The sequence below is a fragment of the Mesocricetus auratus genome, unplaced genomic scaffold (assembly GCF_017639785.1).
Source record: "Mesocricetus auratus isolate SY011 unplaced genomic scaffold, BCM_Maur_2.0 Super-Scaffold_100676, whole genome shotgun sequence".
NCBI lineage: Eukaryota > Metazoa > Chordata > Mammalia > Rodentia > Cricetidae > Mesocricetus > Mesocricetus auratus.
This window is the reverse complement of record NW_024429266.1, coordinates 53,682,332-53,698,786: the sequence shown is the minus strand read 5'-3', so window position 1 is coordinate 53,698,786 and position 16,455 is coordinate 53,682,332. Positions and strand designations below refer to the sequence as shown.

Genomic DNA, 16,455 nt, shown 5'->3' with positions numbered 1-16,455 from the left:
CTGTAACACAGTCCCAACTTCGAGCAAGTTGCTCTGTTTGAGGTCCTAATGTCATGAAACAGGACTCTCGGTGATGTCTCAAGACGTCATCTCCTTCAGGGAGCCCTTAAGTCCCTCTTAAGGAAATCTCTGTGGTCTCAGCTATTTTGTGCTCGTGCATCCCAAGTCATGTGTCACCTGGTATCCATATTTCCTTGGCTACATTGGGAACTCCATTAAAAATATGCCATGGTTCTCTGACCTGCATATCTGTAGCAAGGCTTGCTCACTCTTATTAAATGTACCCTCTGGGTTAGCAGGCAGAACCTTTTTACAGGGGTGCACACCCCTTTCTCCTAAAGTGATGCTTGAAACCCGCCCCCCATCAAAAAGCCTGTCTAAGGGGGAGAGGGGCTGGACCTTTACCTCCCTTAAATCCATTAACCCTTACACTCTGCCAAACCCACACAGTTCTTGGTCATTTCCTGGGAACCAAATTGTCTGCATTGGGACCAAGAACAAGACAGGCACTTCAGAATCAGGCCAGCATCCTGCTCAGGGCTATGTCCTCTGTCCAGTGCCAGACCCACAACAAGAGGCATTTCCCTAGACTCCCACTCCTCACCTTGGAGGGTGAGCGGTATTAGACTCCCACTCCTCACCTTGGAGGGTGAGCGGTATTAGACTCCCACTCCTCACCTTGAAGGGTGAGCGGTATTTATGGAGACTGGCTGTGGCAGTCATAGTTTGCTCCAGAAGTCTAATTGTGCCTGGCCCCCAAGCTCTCCCAGGGTGTTAGCTTCTTTTTCTGTAAAAAGCAGTTTCACTGTATCCTAAATGGTCCATACACTCCCAGAGCTCCAAGGCAGGCAACCATGACTGACCCTGCCTCCTCTGCCTCTTGCCTCAGGGGCATTCCCATCCATAGAGCCCCAGAATCTCACATCATAGGGCCCAGGTCCAGGCCTTCCCCTAAAAGAAGAGTTCTAGAATTCTTCCTGGTCCACAGAGCCTCTGACTTACTCCCAGCCCTCTGCTGGTACAGTAAGTTTGCTCCTGACCCCATCCAAACTGCAGCTGCTTCTCTGGACAGATTGTGTTTTCGTAAGTAACAGGAAGAATTCTGTGACTCGGTCACCAGAGAAGGAGCCACAGCCAGGCAGAGACATCATCAAGACTCCACGGAACTGACATCTGGGTCTCACCCGCCTTGATCCAGCCCATGTCCGTCATCTCTTCTAGAGCTTGGCAGGCCAGTGTCTGCTTGGCTCTCATCTCTTGAGCAGGCATTTCTCCCCAAAGGGCAGGTATGGGTCAGCCAGCTACTTCCAGATGGAAACTCTGGGGTGGTGACAGATACTTCAACAAAGCCCCAGGGAGGCCTCCTACTTTAAAATCATCTCCCGGAGGCTCCCACCCAGGCCTCCACCCTGGTGAGAGGGAATCTACCAGCATGCCCTGACGCCCACAGGTCAGATAAACCATCTCCCCTTTCCATGCCCTTCACCAGCCTCGCTGCCCTCTTGGGCGTTCTCCAGGCGAAGTAGGAACTGTTCCATGGAGTCAGAAGTGGACACATGGACAGATGGACAGATGGACAGATGGAAGCAGAGGATGAAATACTCTATAAATCCCAGAGCTCATCCCCATGGCTCACGGTGACTCAGGTGAAAACAGCTCTGAGCTGTAATTCTCATTTGGTTGGCTCCTTCCAGGCAACTTCTGAAGGCATCCTCCAAAACCTATCTGCAATTAGGGAGCTGCTTGGCTCCCCGTGAGAGTGAGGCAGCCATTATGCCAGCCAGCATAGCTTCTCTGGCAGAAGGTAGACGCATTGCTGCAGGGGTGGCAAGGTGGGGAGGGATCTAGACATGTGACACACTCAGAGTCACGCCTAGCAGTAGTCAGGGAGAGAAGGTGAGCTCTCTCTGTAACAGCACTGTTCTCACACAGAAACCACCACCTCCCTCCTGACCCCAGGCTGTCCGGATGGTAAGCCATGTCCTCCATAAAAAAGTTCAGCAGCAAGAACATTGAGCATCTCGGCAAGTGTAACCATGGCAGCTCACTCTCCACCTGGTCTCTCCACTTCTGCAAAACTTACTCCTAGGAAGCCTTTCGTGGCTAGCCATACTTGCATCTGCTTCATTTCCAGCTCGTACCTGCACTCTCTCTTCCATTGGGCACTCTGGGCACGTTGCAAAGCCAGAGTCATAGATTCTCTTCCTTAGGGATCCCGTACTAGGCACTGCTCAAGCTGTGACTTGGCTTAATTGGCCTGAGCTGGACATTTTGGTATCATTTTTCTTCCTTGTCCAGTCCTGTAGGAAAGGTGCTCTGGTCCCTAGGGGCTCAACACCTCCATTTAATGCCAAATGGAATTAAACTTTTAGAATTCTATCAGCCAGGGCCTCTACTACCCCCAAAGGTTCTTGGAGGGCAGTGTTATTTGGAACAAGAGAGGGGGCTGCACGAAATTACAGGTGCTTAAACCCACCTCCTTCAGAAGGATTCTCTTTCCTGTGGGTGAGGGTAAAGGGAAAAGATCTGAACATCAGGTTCATGCCTCAGAATCACATTGTCCTTCCCAACAAGAGTTTGCCTTTCCACTCTTCTATCTGTAGGTGAATTCGCTATGAACAAACATGATGGTGACTTCTCAGTGAAGCTGGCAGCCATCTCAACTTGGGCATCACCACTGGGACACACATCTGCCTACACACAGGACTCTAACACCATAGAACATAGATGCATTTCCCTGTTCTGCAAGCAATGTGAGTTTCTTGCCTCAGTCTGTTCCAATGTAGAGTTTCACTAGGTGAGACCATGTCAGTCTACTGTACTGAGGACAGTTGTCCCTGTGTTCATCTTCTCTTTTGTGCCTTAGATGAGACTGGCTGCTGTTCTCAAGTCATGTGGGCAACCCAAGCTTTATCAGCTACAAAATATTTGAAAGGCAGGTACAAATGGGAGGGGCAACTCATTCTTTTCCACTTCCAAGCTTTCAAACAGGTGACACACATTGCACTTGAAGCTTTCTTTCTCTTCTTGAGTCAACCCCCTCTCTGCACTCAATACCCTGCTCAAAATGCAGTTATAGATGAGCTTACCCATCTTTTGATACCACAAACCTTCATCACAATTGTATTAGCTCTGGGTCCAATGGCTATGTTTACTCTTATCTATGCTGGCTAGTATATTTCTTGCAGTGTGGGGTCTGTACAACTGTGTGTGCGTGTGTACATGCATGTGAGTGTGTGTGCATGCATGTGAGTGTGTGAGAGCGTGTGTGTATGCATGTGAGTGTGTGAGTGTGTGTGTGTGCATCCATGCACCCTTGCATACACTTCTTCCAGAAACTTGAGCGCTCCCAAAGCAAGGAACTTTATACTTAAACTAGACTCACCTCACCTCCAGCACCAGATCCAACTTCTACATCAAAAAGGACCTCAACACACAGCCCTCCTGAACAGAGAGCCCTCAGAGGTAGAGGACATCTGAAACTCCTCTGCTTCCCTTCTTCTCCCAAATCTCCCTACTTTGATGAGCTGGACTTGTCAGAGGGAACCCTCTCTGGAAGCCAGTATCTCTCTCCCACAAGGCTGATGTGTCTTCGAGTGTGACACTACCCCCTCACAAGATATTCAAGAGTTGAGGAGAAATGGACTGTGAGAATAGACGTTCAAGTGTCCCAGGAGGACTTGGGCTAGCCTGCTTCCTAAGCCTTTGCCTAGCCACAGGAAACACTGTCAACTGCTTCTCCTTCTCTGGAGCTCCTAGGATCCTAGGAAAGGCAGACTGTTCAATACAACTCCATCAAGCACTCTGCTGTGGTTCTTGGCCTCCTCCTGGGCATATGCGCACAACAGAAAGCCCAAAACACAAGATGCTGCGTTCACAGGGCACACTTTCCTCAGCCTCACAAGGCTCCTACAGGCTCTGCTGAGCAAGGCCAGCTCTGATGGAGCCTGTTCTTTCCAATGGTACCTGTGTAGCCACAAGCAAACCCACAGCATGGGTGGAGCATGGGAGCTTTCTATGGAAACAGACCTGGCATTAGCAGGATGGTGGGTTAGAGTAGGCGAGGGGTAGAGGGAAACTCAATTGTGGTCAGGAGCAAAACCCATCACTACAGGAAGAGTGAGTGAATGGCATGTCAGGTACTGGGAATCCTCGTGCTGGTGTGTCATGAGTCAAGGGTGGTGGCGGGGATCATAGTCCTGAACTTTGCTACACAGCAGAATCCGCTGAGGGTTTTAGAGAACCACTTCCAATGCTGCCCCTATACTGGCTAAATCAGAGTCTCAGACAACGGGACCTAGGTACTGGTGTTAAAAACCTCCCAGGTCATTCCAATCAGCAGCCAAGTTTGAGATTAGTTGATGGGAACTTTACTTTCGTATGCTAGCGAGGCATTTACTACAGAGACATAGCCACTGGGGCGTCTTGAGGAAAGGACAGCTGCAGACAGTTTGGGCAATGTTTCTACAGAGGGAGGGAAGTATAAATCTTGCTCCAAAGGGCACAAAGTACTTTTGATATGATCTTACCCAATTCCTAACAGCTGCAAAGACCCAGAGAAAGGCAGTGACTTGCCCAAGACAGCATAGCTAATAGCCAAGCTGGATTCCTGCCACAGTACAAGTTGTAAGGTGTGGTATGTGTACATGCCTAGGCTATGTGCTATGTGTGTATCTGTACATGGGCATGCACAGGAGGTGGTGTATGTCTCTGTGAACAGATCCATATGGTAAATGTGCATACTCATGTGTGGAAATATATTCATAATGTAAAATAGCCACATGTATACATAGATGTATGCACTAAATGCATGCATGCATGCACGTATATGTTCATGTGTGTAGTGTTTGTATGTATAACCCTATGTATATATGCATGCACATGGGTGTGTATCACATGTAAATATATGTGTACATATATGTGTATATTCATGTGTATTGGAGCATGTATATGTATGTAATTGTGTATGTCTGTGTGTATAGAGTAACTGTATATCTACAACACCTATATCCATGTGAAGAATGTATGTACTTGTATAACACAAAACTACAAAGAGTATCAAATAAGGATACCTGACGTCATTCCACTTAATTATGGTCAAGCATCATATACCTTCTAGCAGTCATATCCCATCATAGAAGCACTTTTCAGATTTCTAACCTAGATTAAATGACATATTAGTATTTACGATTTGGGAGGGCAGCCCTACCACACAGGTTACCTGGCAGAGTGGTCACTGCTCCCTCCTTCTACCCTCCAATATATTTTTACAAACTCTGCTAGTGAGCTTAGCAGGGGATGGGATCCAGGAAAACAAACAGTGTTTGCTACAAAACACCCTGGGATACTCCACATTTTTGCATGTGTTGTAACAGGTCAACAGAAATACTGGCTAAAACCCCAACTTCAAGGATGGTAAAGAAACAGAATTAGTTCACTTGAAGTTTAATTAGTATGTTTTGCCTCTGGAACAAGCTTAAACACAAATGCCCTTTACCATCCCTCATCTCCACTTGGCGCCCGAGAAAACAGCTCCATGGTGATGTCTACCCATTGTCCGTGGCCAGGGAAGGGCAGCCTTCAAGAGTGGAAGGAGCAGAGCCTTCCTCGGGCAGGGGTTCATGCTGAGACACAGACAAATACAAATATGCAAGCCACCAAAGGCAGGGCCACCCAAGGCTGCCCTTTCATAGCAGGAGGGACTGGCATGAGGCCGTGAGCCCGAACAGGCGGGAACCTTGGAAGGTGAGCAGGCACCTCCATGATCCCTGCCAAGCTCCAGTCTCCGAGTACAGGGGAATAAAGGCTCTGTGTTTTAGTGGGAAATATCATTTCTGTGAAGGGAGAACTTCTGACCCAAGGTGGGAATTTAGAATCGCAGACAGCTAAGTAGGCAACATCTTGTAGTTCAAATGCTGGTCATACTGGGTTCTTTGGAAGTAGGAGGCATCCCCTTTTATGGAACTTTGTGTGTGACCAGTATGTCGTGGTAGTGGCTGTTGCGCTCGTATCAAGTGAGATATGTACGAAGAGATTCCAAATGAGTTGTACAAGTCTGGAAGGTGTAACTGGTTGTCAGCCCTTCAGCCTCATAGGAGAGACCATCGTCAACAACCAGAGGGCCTTCCCCACCTTCAGGGATGTCAACAGTCCCTTGCTGAACAGATTCGACATCTCCACCCCCACCCCACCACCATTTGCCTTTCTCATACAGTCAGGAAGAAAATTGCCTAACACCCTGACACATGATGGGACACCCTGAGAGCACAGGAGAGCAACTACATGGCCAGTTCCAACTGGTAGATAGCCACCTCCCTCTGCATGGTCTTCAACCCTCTTGGGGACTTCATGGCCAAACTGAAGAATCTGATCTACCATGGATAAGGAGGGGATAGGTAGAGGTGTGCCTTTAAGCAGTGTCAGATTCCTTCTCTAGCTCCCACAACAGTTCAAGTTCCCTTCTTAAAAAGAACAAGGGACAAGGGTAGACCTGGTGGACAAGGCTCTGAGGAGAAAGGAAAAGCCTCTTCTAACCACCAGGGTCATGGGTAAATGAGGAGCAGTGGCTATTCTGCCAAGCAACCCTTTGGGTGGGGCCAGCCTTCTTTAGAGCTGGTTTCTAACCAGAGAGGTCCTGGATGTGACACCAGGAACTCAGGACCCATTGAAACCAATGCTTTGTTCCAGGAGAAGACTATGAGAGAAATCAAGTGTCCAGGCAGTAGAGGAGGCTTTCCACAGCTGCCCACTGGTCTCTGCCAGGATGGAAAACAGACTCCTGGCATGGAAATCACCAGGAGAAAGAGAGCAGAGTGGCCATGAAGCAAATACGGAATGCTTGGGCGTTGCAAATGAAGAGGACGGAGAAATCTGACGAAAACAAAGCCAGATAAACCAGACACACCAGCTCCAAGTGCCCCAACCGCCTATTCCAGCTGGGAAAACTGGCCCCCTTTGGGAACCTCCCCAGAGGCTGAGGTTAGAGGAGACACACCTACAGGGCCAGTCTCAGGAGAGTTTCTGGACAAATATGCATTAGGAGGCATTAGCACCAGCCCTAAGCCCTCACCTGGCTGAATCCCCTTGGGGGAACCTTTGGTAGAGACACCGTCAGATGGTTACCCACATAGACCAAACGCTAGGAGCAGCATTCTGGGACAGCAGATGTCAGGGCCCATCCTGATAGGCAGGGAGAAGGGATGATGGGACGATGGGGCCATGGACCCAGTTTGAGATGTTCCTGACCTCGGTAGCCAGGAGCTGAGGCTGGCAGAGTAGGGGTGGAAGGGGACAAGGTCAAGCATGTGCCAGAGAAGAGTGGGTGGCCTTAAGCTGTGCCCTGGGCTGTGGCTGGATGAAGCCCTTTGTCACTCCAAACCTGCTTTCAAATGAAGCTAGTAAGCAGTGACAAAGGCACCAAATAAAAGGGGATGAGGCAAGGGAGTGCACATCTGGTAGGAGACGAGCCAGGAGCCCAGACAAGGGTAAAGGGCACAGAGAACAGCAAAGCCTCTGGTGTGGGAGGCGGCAGAGTCAGCCGACAGCCATTTTCTCTCCCTTAGCTCTACAGAGACTTCACTAGGGAGCACAGGGGAAAGAACAAGCCCGGGGCAGAGAGTATGGGCTGTGGGCACACTGTAAGTCCATTTCCTCGGTTGCTCGCCTCTGCCTTCACTGTCTCCTAGGACTCTAATAAACTTGGATTGGTTCACAGCGTGTCTCTTATTAGCATTCTACTCAATTTGGCTAATTAATAAAAACAAGTAAACATAGTTTTGTTAATGATATTTGATAAGCAGAAGTTGGCATATTTCTCACTGGGAATCCTTTGTATGACAGTTTTACTCTAAATTTCTACTTTTGCAACTCGTCAGGTATACATTCCACCTTCAGTTTCAGGATCTCGGTCCCTTTCTCCTGACCTCCACCCATCTTGGGCCTTGTCACTCACAGACCCTGGGGTGAGGTCAGGACTGGAAGCCCAAACTGGTAAAGGAGACTTAGCTGAGACTAGGAGTGTTTCTCCCACATCACGCATTCATTTCCGGTTTGACGCTATTTTCTACTCAAGCTGGGTCAGAAGAAGGGGCTGTGTATTATCTATTAGAAAAAGGGGCAGTCACCTGGCCCCCCTTCCGTAGGAGCACTGGCCCTATGGAGGTCTTCTAGTCAGATTTACATATTCCCAGTTTGGTAGAGAGCCCCAGGGACTGATGAGGGGGGAGAAAGGGAATGTCCCTGACTACCGCCTCATCCCACAGTGCCTCTCCTGAACCCAAACTCGATCACACTAATTCAGTCACTCTTTTTCCTGTTCTATACACCACCTTCACTAGGGATGTTGTCCCTCCGAGCCTGGGAAAGCTGGAGGCTAAAGGTGCAAACCCTGGGGAGGGTGGATGGGAGGAGGTGGTAGGAGAGAGTGCTGAACATGGGACTCCAGGACCAACACTTCAAGACAATAAGAGGCTGGTATGGTACTTCAAGATAATACGAGGCCGCAGGAGCGGGAAAAGAAAACTAAGAGCCATCTGGATTCAGGTCTCCCAGTGAGCTACCCATCTTGACCCACAGCGCACTACTGACCCACAGGAGCTCCTGACCTACAGGGTGGACCCACTCCAAACCAAGTCCCTCAATGAGCTACACGTCCGGATTCACAGCGTGCTCTAGCTCCAGCAGCAGGCTAGCCTGAGGCGGGCAAGTCCACTCTGTGGCAATGGCCTGAGAGCTGGGCTGTGGTCACTCCTCGAAGAGCCCATGGGGTGGACTGACGCTCAGTCCCCACCAGCAGACAGAAGCACGTCGGGAGGGGCACATGTCCCAAGGGCACAGCGCGCCTTTACCTCGGTTGGAGTGGCTCAGGGTGGACGACTGCGAAGACTTGGACTTGTGCCGTTTGACGGTCATCATCACCTGCTCCTGCACACGCTGCCTGCCCGACGTGCCGGTCTTCATCCTTTGGTCTGAAGGCAAAGCCAGCGTGGAGTTGTCCTGGTCCTGGAAGCATTCGTACGCCAGCGCGGTCTTGAGTGGCGAGTGGTTCATGGTGGCCGAGGGCGCGGGCTGGGGAAGCCGAGAGGCGCGGGGTGCGGTGCAGCGGGAGTTCGGGTGCGTGTTCTCCTCTCAGCGGTTCCCAATGGCCATAGAGCGCTGGTCCGCGTGAGAGCTCCCGGCTGCTGCTCCTGGTGCCTCCGCCCCGGCTCGTCCCTCGGCAGGCACTGGCGGGGCCCGCCCTCCGTCAGACAGGATATACCACCCCTGCCCTGCGCCACCCACTCCACCGGCCGCCGCTCAGACGCGAGCTGCAGGGCACTGCCTCTGCCAGGAGGGCACTGGGGTGTGTGTTGGGGGGGGTGCGGGGCGGGGAGGGCCCGTGTGCAAAGGTCCCAGCCTCGTCCTTCCTCTCTCCCTCCCCTGAGGTCCAGGGGAGACGCCCCTCGGTGTTGCTCCTACTGACTCCTGGAGAAAGTGTGTGCTCAGCTCAGGATCGAGGGGGGGGGGGACGTCTATCGAGCAAAAAGGGAACTTTTCTTGCTCAGCTCCCGCTGCTCTCGCTCCCTAAAGCAAGGTGCCCCTTAAGCACTGAGGTCATGGCAGAGACCAGCCTTGTCCATGGGGGCTCCCAGGCTCATGGCAGAAACACAGTCTCTGTCCCAAGACACCGCTCAGTCCTACAGGGGCAACCCATTCCATTCTAAAGCAGCCTTCAGCTCGAAGTGAGTGAAGTCCAGCAGGAGCAAGGCTAGACTTAGAGAGCAAAACAACCCTGCGAAGTAGCACTCTTGCCACTTGTGGATATAACCACCATACAGATCGTGTCAACATCGGACCTTCTCTGGAATGCCATATACTACCCCTGCCACAATGCCTGACGTTCGGTGGGCACTCAAGAAAACCTCCTCAGACCCTTACTGAAAAACCGGAAATTGTCTCATCTCTAAAACTCCCCAGGATGTGTCTGCCTGTGTGTGTTCTCCCCTCAGCACGATCAACCTTGTAACATTCATGGGGATGTTTCAAGCATGTGGCATCCTCCGGGGCTATGGCCGGAGCCCACAGCAGTGAGTTTGGTGTGTAAGAGCAGCTGAGTAGTCTTAAAAGCTCTTTGATGACAATCTTCCTAAGAGGCATCACACCCAGCCTTGCCCACGGAAGCAAGCGATACTGGAAGTATTTTATGCCTTTCTTGATGACTCAGGGTTCTAGGACATCCACGGCTGAAGTGTGTAGCAGTGCAATCTGGTCAGCGTAGGTTTAGGGTCTCAGGAACTGTGAGTGCTGTTGCCCTTGCTTTCGGGTGTCACTGTAGCTCGTAGCTTACACAAGTCCCTTGTACGTCACTCCTTTAATGTGCAGAGGAAGGGACAATCACAAAGAAAGCCCGGTTGCTACTTAGCATCAAGGAAAGGCCAAGAAGACTGACTGTGACCGCACGAAGGTCATCACCTCTCTTCCAGAGAAGTGGGTGTTACATATAAGCAGGTTGGCTGCTTCCTGGAGGGCACTGGGGGCCACCTGCACAACAGATTATTATAAAGCAGGCCATTGCTTCCTCTGGAAACAGTTTTATTCTTGGGGGTTGTTTTCTTTTAAAAAAACAACAGCAACTTAAGAGATGTGACCCCAAACATGGCATCATTAGATATTAAAGCTAAACACCTCGGCCATTTGCCGTCATCAATTGTTAGATTTTGCATCCAGCCACAGACTGCCGTGTACATCATCCTGCCTGGCTCCATATTTGAGTGATAGGAAGAGAGGCAGCCTGCTCCTAGTGTCCCAGTGAGTAAGAGACAAAAACCTCTCTTCTAACCAGGCCTGGTGGCTCCTGGTCCATTGCTTCTCTTAGAAAAAAGCCCTATGAAATAAGCACTAAATGCTGCACACATTGGTTGCATAAGGGCCCAGTGTACTAAAAGTACATGAGACAGCTTATAAAGATGCAGCTCCATTATATCACACATTTGGACTATCTGAGACCTAATGTGTTAGCCATAATAAACCTTAATTGATACGTTCAACAATGATAATTTTGCTGTCTCCTATAATACACAGGACCCTGAAGCAGGTGGTTCGAATATTCTTATGAAAATCAAGCCCATGGAAGTCCGAACTGATTATCTTTAAAAACCCTTTCCAGGTGTAAAGTTCAATTTGTCCAGCTGCCACGGTCTGATTTGTATACTGACATCATTTTTACTGCACTGACAGCAATAGGCAGCGTTTAATATGCTGCTATGAGCACCGCCTACAGATCAGGCTCTGGGTCCTCCTTGTGTGGCCCATGACATCCTTAGAATGATCCTATGAACTTTGTGCCAGCACCATCAGTTCTCTCTTCAGATGAGGAAACTGAGGCACTGTAAGGTTATTGGGTTAGCAATTGGCAGAGGCGAGGCCAAGCACAAACAGCGGAACCCAGAGTGTGGCAGTGCCTTTACCACTGCTTTATTATCAAGCAGTGGACTCCAAACCCTTCCGATTTTGAAAATATTGATTTCCAGCACATGGAAGCCAGGCAAGCTGGGTCACATCCCTGACCTCCCTCATGGTGTCCCTTAATGTCTCTGTGATGTGCCCTGTCTCACGCACCACATCTGTAAAGTCGAGGGGACGTATCTGACAGGTCTTGATATCCACTCTAACCCTAACACCGTGACTGTGACATCGCGGTGATGCTTCTAGAGAAGGAGAATCTCGAGTCGGGTCCTCCGTACAGTGTTCCCTTTGTCCCCACTGCTTCCAACATCAAAGTGAACGAGACCCTGTAAGGGCCTACGAGGGGTACTGACCAGGTCCTCTCAGGCCACTGTGCACTACAACAGGTCTACACTGTGTGCATTTTTGATCTGTGCCTATCCCCCAAACCACCTTGAGAGGCATCATTCTTCACGTGAGGAAACACACTCTGAAGCTAAGCCAACGGGGAAGCCTGTGAGCCATGAGAAGGGACGAAGGAGCAGTGTAGCCATACCTACTGGACCAGATGAAGGGATATTTGTCTGTTTCTCTCCTTCCTGTCCCAATCCACATGGGATCCTGTCTCCAAAATTAGCCAAAAGAGAAGGGAGCCCTGCTAAGGTGCAGAGTGTGGAGGAGGAGCTGCCCTACCCCCCAGGTGGAGTGCTATGGCATGCTTTCCGGAGACTGTTGAACACGCATTTAGATGGGGAGAAAGTTTTGATGGGCCAGTTTGAGTTTGGAAGCTAAAGGAATGGTCTGGGGGAAAACTTTCTAGAAGAAATTTATTTTGACCTAATTATGAAGCAACACAAGCAGAATCTCATCCTCAAAGTGGTTGAAAGGAATGAGTAAGACTGGACCTCTAATTTTGTTTGCCACTTGCCTACAGCATTTACTTGACCCATATTTCACTCAGATTACCCTCCCAGTCTTCATGAGAGGAGAACATCTTGTGGCCTTGGTGGAGTGTGGATGTACCTATTCAACAATTATTTACTGAGCACTGCTTATTGTGTGATGGGGAAGCCCCACCAATGGAGGAGGGCCCAGAGGAGTCTCAGAGGTCCCTTGGGCTCCTGCTACTTCCTACAGGGCTGCAGCTTCTTCTTTCTTGGATTCATCCCTACTAGATGTGCGGGTCATCTCCACTTGTACCTCAAACTGATACAGGGTTATGGAAGATGGGATGCTCTTGCTTTCTGGGCTCCTGTGCTTGTCGGGATGGTCCCTCTTTATTTAGTCCACCCCTCTGCATGTGTCCCATGTCCTAGGACAGTGGCCACGGGGCTGGCTCTGTTGTCCTTTCAGCCATATAGAAGGCTTCTCAACGGCTGCCCAAGTCAGGATCAACCTCCCTGAGACATCCACATCACCTCCTCCCCAATCTAAATGTATGCCCTTCCTTATCCTTCGTTTCTCTTCTAGTCTTCCGTTGCTTCCCCACCCCTGTGCTGATGCCTGCGCCCTTGCCTTCACATGTATGCTGGTCCCTCTGCGTGGAGCACACTCAGTCAGCCACTTAAGCGTATTGAGTCCTAAGTGAGCTCAAGGCCACACCAGTCCCTGGAATTGACACAAGAAGAAACACCCAACCTGTGTCCCACAGGGCTCACCTCCTAAAGGGATACACAAGAGCAAACTATTAAATGAGTTAGCAGACTACTGCGATTTACATTAGGTGCCATGTGGGAAGCATGAGTGGCGAGAGAGAACACAGAGACAACTGAAGTCACTGGGACAGAGAATGCCAGCAAGCTGAGACCCGGAGCCCCGAGTCAGCTGTCAGTGTCTGGCAGGGCTCCAACAGAGTCTGGCATACCCTGGGACCCATCCGTCAGCAACAGCGCGGCAGCAGGCCCAAGGTGGGCAGGCAGCACCATCCTGAACAACTTCCTACAATGAGGGAAATATCTGTGATGACTGCTTCAATCAGTTAAAACTACGTGAAATTTAAAACTCTGTCACATTCCAAGCACCCGGTAGCCACACATTGCTGGTAACCACTATTCTGGGCAGTGCAGGGCTCTGTAACTTGTGTCTAGTTTACCTTTCTAAGAGTAACATGAGAAGCCATTCACAGGTGTTAATAAAGGTGCTGACAAACTGTCCCACTTCCTTCCTTATTGCCCGGTTCATTCCTGTTATCCCTGAAGAACAATCTCCAAGCCAGATTTGATCTCCCTCCTGGAGCCTGTTGTACCTCCCCGTCCATATCCCTTGTCCTCCTTCATGAGACCCATGAGTCTCTATGATCTTGAGCAGCTTGGGGGAAGAAGGGAAGGACGCTGCTGTTCATTGCAGATTCCTCTGTATATGTTTGTTTGTAATAGTTTTTCATCTAGTGCACGAACAAGCCCGGATGTAGACCATCCCAGACTCTTGAGTCTGCTGGCCTCAGGGCACCACAAGCCTTTGTCCCTAAAGCCCAGTTTCCCTTAAGAGCTCCACCTGCTCCAGGGATCTCAGCAATGCACACTCAGCTCGCAGTCCTTATCTCTGGGTGTCCATGTGAACACAGGAGCCTGTCTTTCTCAGTTCCCAGGGTAAATTTATTCCAGAAACCCAGAACTTATTTAACCTACTTTGTCCAGGATACCCCAAGACAACCCCACCTGGGAACTCATTTCACTGGGATTCCAAAGCCCAAGCCTCACAGAGACCCTTGGTGACTCCTTTCAGAGTCCCGAACCCTGGCTTGGTGCAGGGTATCAGACCAGAAATGGACCTTGACTCATGAAGAGACCGTATGCCATCTTTCACTGAACTGCGGTCCTACAAGTTACAGGGGCACACAGAAGCTCCCAGCTGTGGCCCAGGAGATGGGGAAAATGGAAGAAGCCTAGAAACAGCAGAGGCCACGCCCACGTCCTTTTGGCAAGCACTCCAATTGGAGGACTAGAACATATGGCCAGGGCTAGAAACTTGCTATGTCCCTTTGGGCAGACACACAGCCTAACTATGTCCAGGAAGGAGCAGGGCTGACAGAGGGAGGAGACAGGCACCGAGGGGCTGGGCAGGAGGTCCTGGGTGAATCTAGGGCATGCTGGGCCAGCCAGCTAAGGGATGAGGCCTGGGTGTGCACTGAGGGCTCCTGGGCCACCAGGACTGTCTCAGAGCTGCCCTTCTGGTCTCTCTGGGTGGGGTGGGTGGGGCAGTTGCCAGCAGGGAGGGAAGGAGATGAATAGTAGCAGGGATTCAGCCCAGCGCTGGCTGACAGCAGCTGTCAGCACTAGACTTGTACTGCGCCCTGCCCTCCTGCCAACCCAGATCTTACTCTGCCCTCCTCACACTGTCTTCCTGAGGCCCGGCCTTCCCTCTCGCCTCAGCCTACAGCTAGTGGTCGTGCCCTGTGACCCCTGGTGGACCTCAGGGTTCTGGCAGTCCCTGCCTCACTCAGACACCAAAAGTCACTTCAAAATAGACTCCAAGAAGGGCCCTGGGAAGACAAGAATGGGGTTCTAGAGTCAACAGAACAATGTGTGCACCACGGCTTTGCCACTGCTAGCTGTGTGACCTTCAGTAAGCCACTTAGTCTTTCTGTACCTCAGTTTCCTTACTGGTAATGTCACGTTAGTAAAACCTTCCTCACGGGGTTCTTATATCCATAAATAGACCACACACACACACACACACACACACACACACACACACACACACACACACACACACACACACACACACACACACACACGGAATCCTGTAGGTGCTTGATAAGAAGCTAATAAGGGCTTGCTTCTTTCTCCAGCAGCATCCACCTCCTGTCTAGCAACCAGTCTTCCATACTCCTCAGGTCCTTTTGTCTTAATGGCAGGTCCCTCAGGCATTCCCTTCCTCCCTGGAACAGGGCCAAACGCCTCCCAGGGTCCACTAAAACTGCAACCCCCCCCCACTGTTGGTCCCTGCCTCCCCCACCCCTCTTTGAATTAATTCTTTTATATCAAGAGTGGCCTGTTATCCCCCTTGGGTTCTTGGGAGGTGGAGGGCCCCCCAGAGACCTTGTGAATCCCTTGACTTATTGGAATTGCCACGTTGGCATAGGGAGGTCTGGAGAGGTAGGCTTGTGATGAACATCCTCGGTGTCCAGCCCTGCCTCTTCCCACCTCAGGGGCACCGGTCTTCTCCCTGTTGGGTGGATGGTGGGGGGGGGTGAGGTGATGATCTTGATGCTTCAGAGGCAAGGGAGAGAGCAAAGTGCTGGAACAGGCCTGAGCTGGGAAGCGCTGCTCTTATAATGCTCTTGCAATGTCTTACACTGCGAGAATCGCTAGTATTGAGGAGGTGGGGCCACAGCCCAGGGAAAGGCCCGGTGGGAGTTGCATCTGGTAGGAGCTTGGGGTGTGTGCCTGGGAGCCCAGCGGGGCCCTGTGTTCTTCCTTTTTGTCTCACAGTCACCTGCCCAGTTCCAACCCCAGGCCTGCACAGCTTGCTGGTGATGTGATGAGTCACCTGCCTTTGCCTCCAGACGGCAGCCACACCCAAGGCAGCTGGCATCCTGCTTTGCTTCTGCTCTGAGCTGCTGGGCAGGCAGCCTGCCAGGTCATGGATGGGCATTGGTGGGAGCCAAGAGACTCCAGGGCCTTAAGCCAGGCTAAGAATCTGCTGAGTGTCAAAGCCTCCCGTCAGTATTGCCCCATCAGTCCAGTCAAAAGCCTTCCATGGAAAGTCAGGCACCTTCTTGTTAAGATCATCAGTATCAAGCCACAGCATCTCCCACAACTATGCTCAATAAAATCCAAGCTGTGGGTTGCAACAAAGGGTCTAGAGTCTCCCACCTGAGTGGGAGCCATGCCTGGTCACTGTGGTTCTCTGCCAGACATTGCTGCTATTGCACCAGAGCCCATCAGAAGCAGCTCTGTCCATTGGAACCGTCTCAAGCTTTCCCAATAACTGTCAGGATGCCTTCACCTTGGAGCAACCCCTCCCTTCCTCTCTCAAGTCTTACAACAAATGGCCAACTCTTATGCCCACTTTGGGGCATCACGCTGTCCC

At 50.8% G+C, this 16,455-nt stretch overlaps 1 protein-coding gene across 2 annotated transcripts in view; it reads right to left on the bottom strand.

Moving 5' to 3' along the window:
* Positions 1 to 9,232, bottom strand: part of Pkp1 (plakophilin 1) — a 45,239-nt gene extending 36,007 nt beyond the window's left edge. For both annotated transcript variants that reach the window (XM_005073424.4, XM_040738415.1), the window contains exon 1: positions 8,847 to 9,232. In XM_005073424.4, the coding sequence (XP_005073481.1) occupies positions 8,847 to 9,048 (202 nt within the window). In that variant the 5' untranslated portion in view covers positions 9,049 to 9,232. The remainder of the gene's footprint in view (positions 1 to 8,846) is intronic.
* Positions 9,233 to 16,455: the final 7,223 nt, after the last annotated feature.